The 7,799-nt window shown below is 35.2% G+C and overlaps 1 protein-coding gene across 1 annotated transcript in view; it reads right to left on the bottom strand.

The window, feature by feature from the left end:
* Positions 1 to 7,799, bottom strand: part of tshr (thyroid stimulating hormone receptor) — a 33,858-nt gene that overhangs the window by 19,071 nt on the left and 6,988 nt on the right. Inside the window, exon 3 of the mRNA XM_026999817.3 lies at positions 2,902 to 2,976. Coding sequence (XP_026855618.2) covers positions 2,902 to 2,976 — 75 coding nt within the window. The remainder of the gene's footprint in view (positions 1 to 2,901; positions 2,977 to 7,799) is intronic.

Here is a 7,799-nt window from a genome sequence, read left to right as displayed (position 1 = left end):
CCACACTAGATGCCCTCGGTCAAAGAAGAGTTATACTGGACCAGTTACATTTCAAACTCAAGGTAAGCTTTACATCCCATTTTCTCATGATAACATTTATTGGGGGTTATTAAAAGTTTGCTTTTTTTACAGTAATTAATGTATTCTCAAGACACAATAAAGAATGTGCAATCGTGTGTTATAAACTTCTATAGCTTATTAAATTGTCTTTTGAAGCTTACCATTATAAATTTTATGGTTGGGATTAAAATATGTAAAAGCAGTAATATAGTAGTGTTACAGTACGGCCCTTCCCCCCTAAACGTCTACCTGTGTGTGTTTGTGTTTGTCCATGTGGCTATGGCCCCATGTGTTTCACACTTGCTCCTTGTGTTGTTAATGTGAGCGTATATAAGTCCTTTGTGTAAACGTTAGCATTGTCAGTGTTTGATGCCACAATAGCCTTAGTGCTATGTTGTTTTCCGTGTCTCAAAAATAAACGTCATTATGCATCATGGCTCCTCTTTTGCCTCCTGCCAAGCCTCCCTACATTACAGAAACACTGCCCACCGAATGATGCCAGGGAAGAGGAGCAAGAAGTAAAAAGTGGAAGAAGGTACATAATTGTTCCTCCCCAGCCCTTGCAGGAAAACCCCCCATGTTCTTGGGAACTCTCCACATCGGTACAACAGGGGAGAGTGCAGTTTTCACAAAGATACCCAGTAGGTAGAAGTGGGGTAGCTAAAGTTGTGGGATATTTAGCTGTGAAGTATTTGGTGAGGGGTAGTGAAGTAATAGTGAAGTGAGAAATTAGACTCAATTTTGGTTGAGGGGCAATTGGCGGTGGGGTAGTTGAGTTTGAGGGGTATTTGACTAGTGGGGGTAATAATTGAAAGGTATTAATTACCTTTGTGTGGTTAGATAAAGCCTGCAGCGGTATTTTAGCCACATTATATTACCAATATTTAGCTACATTATATTACCAAGACACAGATATTTCTAAAAAAAAACTTTTTAAAAAATGGCATGTGCCATTACAAAAATATATTACGACAATTACCTTGCCTTTTATCAATTTTTGATATCATGATATGGTAAACAAACACACACACACACACACAAAAACAAAAGGTATTATGAAGAAAAACTAATTTTACTGCTTCCTTTTGTACAGCACCACTGTGTTTGTAGTAGCACAGCGGTTTTCATTAGCTGAAATCCAGGCTTTTCAACTACTTGAATGGCCACCTCTTCGGCAAAAAAGTATGCTATTCCTTGATTAAGGATTACTTGAATTTTATGAGTAAATGTAATATGACAGTAACAGTTAAAGAAAGATACTTGCTGAACATTATATTTAACTTTTCATAGTTCCACAGGACTACAGTAAAACAGCTTATATATTTATTTTTGAGCAATAAATGTTGCTTTTCCCATTTATTGGGCATGAAATCAAGCATATTGAAAGATACAGACATATTATACACATCTATAGGCTCATACACTAACAATGTGTTTATCAGTGTAGTCTTGTGGAAACTAATGATTCATGCTAGTAATTAGTTAAATATGTTTTTAAATTGGCCACAGGATAATGAACAGTAACGTTAGCTACGTACAGCTTATGAATGCACAATGTCCCATCAACATAGTGAATGATTTTTTTTTTTAAATCGTATTACCGGTTAATAGTAACTCTGAAACTTCACAAGCTATTTTAGCATAGTTCCTCCTCTGAACAACTGTCAGTTGCTGCGCTATTTCTTGCCATACCACCGCTACTTACAGAAACACTTAAGACAGTTAGCCCTCTTATTAGATAGTCCATAGACATTCCTTAGCTAGTAAAATTTACACAAACTTAGCAACCATGGAGCAAAGATCAACTCTGATCTTTCCATCCACATCCACTACTCGTTTTTCATTCACTATTCACTAGTGTTTATGATGTACTGTCTTGAGATTAACATGACATGATGCTGGACTATATATTGTTATTTTGCTAAAATGCAAGGAGATTTTAGCACCTACCTAGCTAAAGAATATAACTTTACTAATGATAGTAAAAATGCATGGAGAGAGAAAACACAGACATCAGAATATTCCTTGGAATAAACGCGCATGTACTAGCTAGTTACATAATGTACCTTAAATATGTTGAACTGCTTCAAGTGACTATCATGAAGTTACTTGTATTGGCTGACTTTGCAGCTTATCATTACGTATATTTTGTCAGCTGTATGTAGTCGCCTGTCACACTACTTTGCACTATGCTCTGTCGACCCTCTCTCGCTCTCGCTCTCTCTCTCTCTCTCTCTGTTTACGTCAGCAGCAAGGACAGTGACATGTTGCCTCACAGCAATGCATGTGACTTGTTAAAGCAGGGCTGCTTCATGTCTCTGACAGGTACCAACCTGTGGTTGCTGCTATGGATGTTGTTATAGTCTTGCTAGGTGGTTGCTATATCATTGCTATGGTATTCCAGGTGGCTATTTTGCCATTGCTAAGTGGCTACAGTGGAGTTGTGTGTGTGTGTGTGTGTGTGTCAGTGAATGTTCTGAACATTCCACCATTTATTTAAATAAGATTTTACAAAGTCATTCCTTGAAATGGTGATTTCAGAGAGGGAATTCATCATTTCAGCATCTTATATACATGGATGATCTGAGCACTTTAATCTGAATCCTAGCTTTGTAATGCGTAAAACACTAAAACAAATATAATCAACAAAATAATGACACATAGGGGAATTAAATCAGGAATGATACAATCATTCATCCAGTTAAGTGGATATAAGAATAATTGTTTCATTTTATGAATTGCATGTCACAAAAACTTTAGAGGAATTACAGGATAAAGACATTAGATAACAAGCTATAATCTTGTCTTCTATCAAAGACTGTTAAAGCTTTGTGAACTTACATATGCATAATATTCTTCAGGCTGTAAAAAGAATGCTTTTCTAATTTCTTCAGGGTGTCATCAACTGACAAATAACTGAAAGAAGAGAAGAAAAGAATTATCAGACATCTTTTTTCTATAGACAATTCAAGCAATGTTTACATAGTACTATGCTTTTAAAAATGATTACATCTTCTATGACATGAATTGGCTTGTATAACTTATGAAATATTAATTTGTCAGACTCATAGTATTGCACTGACACTTGAGAAATTCAAGCAAAAAATAGTTGAGTATGTGCAAATAGCAAAAATAATGAGCAAATATAGCTGCAAGCAGCAATGAAAGGGTCCTTGCACGATTCTGCAAAGTTATTACTTTGGCAGTTGGCATGATAGCACCCCACATTGATGCATGTTCACTATTATCTGTGGTTTGACAGTGTTTTGCATCTCAGAATCTTTTTAAACAAGTCATTTTGTTTATTAAGATGAATGTATTAGTCATTTATATTGCACATGAGATTGGGTAGTTTTTGCTCCTAAGTGTACTTATTTGTACTTGTTTGCATGTACTTTTGATTTTCATTTTCAAGGCCCCATTGTTGAGTACTAGCCAAATGATTTGGAGACTGAATGATATGTGGTATAATGTGTTAAGATACTTTTCATAATTATTTACAAGGAAGCTCTCCTATTTCTAGACCCATATGTAATATGATAAAAGAAAGGCCTAACCCCAATTTAAACATAATACTCAGTTTTCAAATGCTTTTTTTATGCCTTATAATGCCACCTATTGGGGAAAATGTACAAAATTGGTAGGCTGCCTCACTGACCATATTTGGAATGTACCTGTCAAGTTTCATGAGAATTACTTAAATAATTCCTAAATTACAATACTTTTGAATTAATAAGCACACCTGAGAAGCATTGACTGGCATAACAAGACCATACTGTGTAGAAATATCAACATGGCTTTGATAATTATTGAGTGTCAGCCTTTTCTGAACATTTTGAAAGCAAATTTGTGGGAACTGGGTAAACCTCCTAGGTTGAATTGTACACAATTCAACAGCAAGTCAAACTCCAAGCAAATACAGTTGGTATGTAGCCTACAAGCTCCTGTGCTTTATTGAGTCATGCATTCATGCAGTGAAAAAATTGAAATTATAAGGAAAATAAAAATAAAAAATACAGCATAAGTAACTCCATCAGAGCTAAGGCATGCTCAATAATACAAATCAGTACAAGATGACTGAAGAAGAGTACAATTCTCTGCTGTTTATGAAACAATGTTACCAACTTAACATTGCATTGTAAACATAAACATTTTGAAACCATGCAGACTACAAATTACAAATCTTGCAAATCTAAAATTTTACACTCTCCTTATATGGTTTTGTATGTGTAGAGTCAGAAAAGAGAGTCCTAACAATGGGAAACAAACAACTGTATTAAGCACAACTCAACACAAATAAGACTAAAGTAAACGGAAACTACAAATACTCAAAAAAAGAATCTAGGATCTGTATAGTGCCATTAATCACAGACCATGCTTTTGATGGCACAATAAAATTACAGGAGATTGATTTTTACATGTCAAAGTATGGGTACTGCAGTACTGAACTAAAAACATCTTGCTATGCAGTCACAAAAGACAAAAGCTGCCAAACTAAAAGTCCTCAGAAGGGGGTGCTATTTAACAGAAACTAAGGACACCTATAAATGTGAGGACACCCGATTCCTAGCCACATCAATGAGTGCATTTATATGCATTTAATAATCCAATCATAATCGAATTACTGGTAATCTGATTATTCAAGTGGTCATGTAAACAGCATACTCCCGATTTTTTAGATCATAGTATGGCCCAAAAATCAGATTAAGAACTCCGATAACGAGAGCTAGATTTTAGCCCAGTATTTTGATTTCTCAGTGCATGTATATCCTTACTCAGATTTCTTTTGGATTTCTCAGAAACTCTTTTGGATTTCTCATTCTGCACATACTCACAAACATAATTGGAGCTGTCCCAGAAATGGCTAGAATTAAATGCAGCACCCACAAAATGGCTATTAAACACTTTTGGTGTGAAAAGCAGTACATACTTGGGGAAACGAAAATGTTGAATTGCGCAGTATTAGTAACCATTAAAAATCAAAAGATCCATATTTGCCGATAAACTGGGCCTATGTTTACAAAAAGCCATGGCAGGGAGTTTGAAGTTTGCATCACATCATTCTGTGACATTATTTGTTGGTTACAAAATAAGAATCGGCACACACACACACACACACACGCACGCACGCACACACACACACACACACACACACACACACACACACACACACACAATATATATATATATATATATATATATATAAAAACGAATCCACACAAATAACCTCCAGAAAGCTGGCTAAAGCACAAATAAAGCATTGCCTTGAACTAAAAAACTGCATATTCAGTTAGTAAGCAGCACAAAAAAAGTGTGTGATTTTCTTAAAGACTTGTACAGGGAAAGTTGTTATTCTCACTGAATTGCATAAAAATAGCATAGTATTTTTCCCAAAAAGCTTGAGATATATTTTGAGAGATATTTACATTCAAATTAAGTTTTAATAAAACAAATACTACCAACTTAGGCATACATCTTCAGAATATGAAATAGTTAAGATATTTTAAATTGGGTCACAATCAGACTACAAATTGAAGTTTTCACCAATTAATATAGTCCAGATATTTTTGGTCAGTAAGAATTGGAATGGGTGATGAGCACCCTCTGACCAGTGCCTCCATTCTTCTAAGGCTGACTTAATTAATGGCCAGCAATCCCGCTCCCTATATCCTATCTTTCTGCAGGGGCAAGTTTACAGAGAAAAATGTCAAAGGGGTACAACTTGGTGCAGTCAGTTATTGTTTAAAAAAAAATAAATAAATGAAACAATTTTTAAAAAAAGTTAACATGCTGCAATCAGTTTTTTTTTGTAAGAACTTTTTCACAGAAAGTTATGCAAACTTTATCCAAAAAATATCCAAATTATGAAAACTCAAAACAATTTAGTATTAGTGCAGCATAGTTATTTAGCTATGCTGGTGAAAATCATGTTTTGAATCATCAGTACAGTTTATATCACTTATTTTTACATATATATTGCAAAGATACATACACACTATGCAATGACTTTGCATTTGCTCTAGTTACTGAAATGTGTTGAAATATATGATAAATCCCCAGTACTCAAAGTGATGTGGCTAAACAAATTCAAGTGTAGTACCTCCTTATTAAGCAAAAATTGTGAATGCTGGAATAATTATGACAAATACGATACTGGTCCTTTAATATATATTTTTATTTAGAACTCAAGTAACAATCTCAAATAAACAAAGAGGAACCACAAAATTCTTCTGTTGCTCAGGAAGCAACAATCAAGTAAATAAAATTAACATTGGATCTACACATTTCACACCAAATGGTGTAATGAATGCTGGCTCCACACAGATCACACCAATAAGTGTAATGAGTGTTGGATCCACACAAGTAGCAACAATTAACATAATTACTTTATGAAATTTAGCTTATGCTTTTTTCCAAAGCAACTTACAATTATGACTCCCATGTGGTAGTGGAATTGTTTGGTATTATGGGAAATTTCTGAGAAATAGATATCTGTTAGATACTGGAGCCTTTCTGTCTTCAGGCACCCAATGCAAGGTCTCTGCTCATCAGCAATGACATGGCGGCTTGACTGCGAGCAGGTCGCCCGGGGTCATCTGCTCCCTCTTCTTGTCTCCTTTACCCCTCCCTTTCTCTTTCTCTCTTTCCCTGTCTCCTTAAGCAAAGGAGTGACTCATGGCAGCCATGGGAACAGCTCGTGGCTTGTTCATGCAGAGAACATCTAATCTTTACTAACTGTCTCTTTCCTTTCTACGTAGACCCTTAGAACATCCCTCACTTTTCCCCCCCTCATCCTGTAGATTTAGATAGTAGATATAGGACACATATATACTCTGTGCTTTCCTCAATAAAGTGGAACTCTCTTCATTCACTACCTTAGTGTCAGTGTCTCTTGACTTCCCCGGATCCGGCTACAGAGAACGGAAGGCAGAGGGTAACTTGGAGATCGAACCTGAAGGACTGGTCACTTTGAACCAGTTTCTAACAATACCAAAATTCATCTTAAATTAAACTAGTATATTAATTTGCCTAAAGGTAGTTCGACTTTAATATGGATTTATGAAGAAATGGTACAGTGAAAACTGTCCAAACTTACTGTGCTAATAGCACAAGGTACACTACTGTTATGTGGTTTTAGCATTATGGAACATTTCTGAGAAAATAGATAAATATACTCTCTCCAAACCCATTAACTCCATTAGCATTTTAATATGGATTTTTGAAAAGAAAAATGGTCCACATTTGCACTAGTGATAGGCAAAGGCTACCACTTTTGGGTGGTAGTAGAACTGTTTTGGCATTATGGGAAAATTGAGAAAAATATGTAGCCATACTTTCTCTGAATTAAACGGGCATTTAAACATAATTATAAATACAAGGACATGTTCATATTTATACAGATTTATTAAAAACTGGTGCAGTAGAACCTTTTCAGATCTGGTGATAGACAAGGGCCACCAGAGTGAAACTTAACGCATATTGCTAATGGTGAAAACTTAAAAGCTAGCGTTAACGCAATTTAGCTAGCAAGCTTCATAAGGTTTCTAACAGTTGGATGTTATATAGCTTAGCTAGCTAAAAAAAAAAAAAAAAAAACCGCAAAAATGGTATGTTCTTCGAATATATTTCTTTCTTGGTTTCTTCGTGTTTATCAAATTATTGATAAAGCTAAAAATATGTTAAGAAGTACTCACTCCGGTCTTGGGCAAAATCCAAATTTCTTCCGTCTGTTAATCTAG

This window comes from Electrophorus electricus, chromosome 2, assembly GCF_041902795.1.
Source record: "Electrophorus electricus isolate QZ-2024a chromosome 2, ASM4190279v1, whole genome shotgun sequence".
Lineage (NCBI taxonomy): Eukaryota > Metazoa > Chordata > Actinopteri > Gymnotiformes > Gymnotidae > Electrophorus > Electrophorus electricus.
This window is presented reverse-complemented; position numbering and strand designations above follow the sequence as displayed.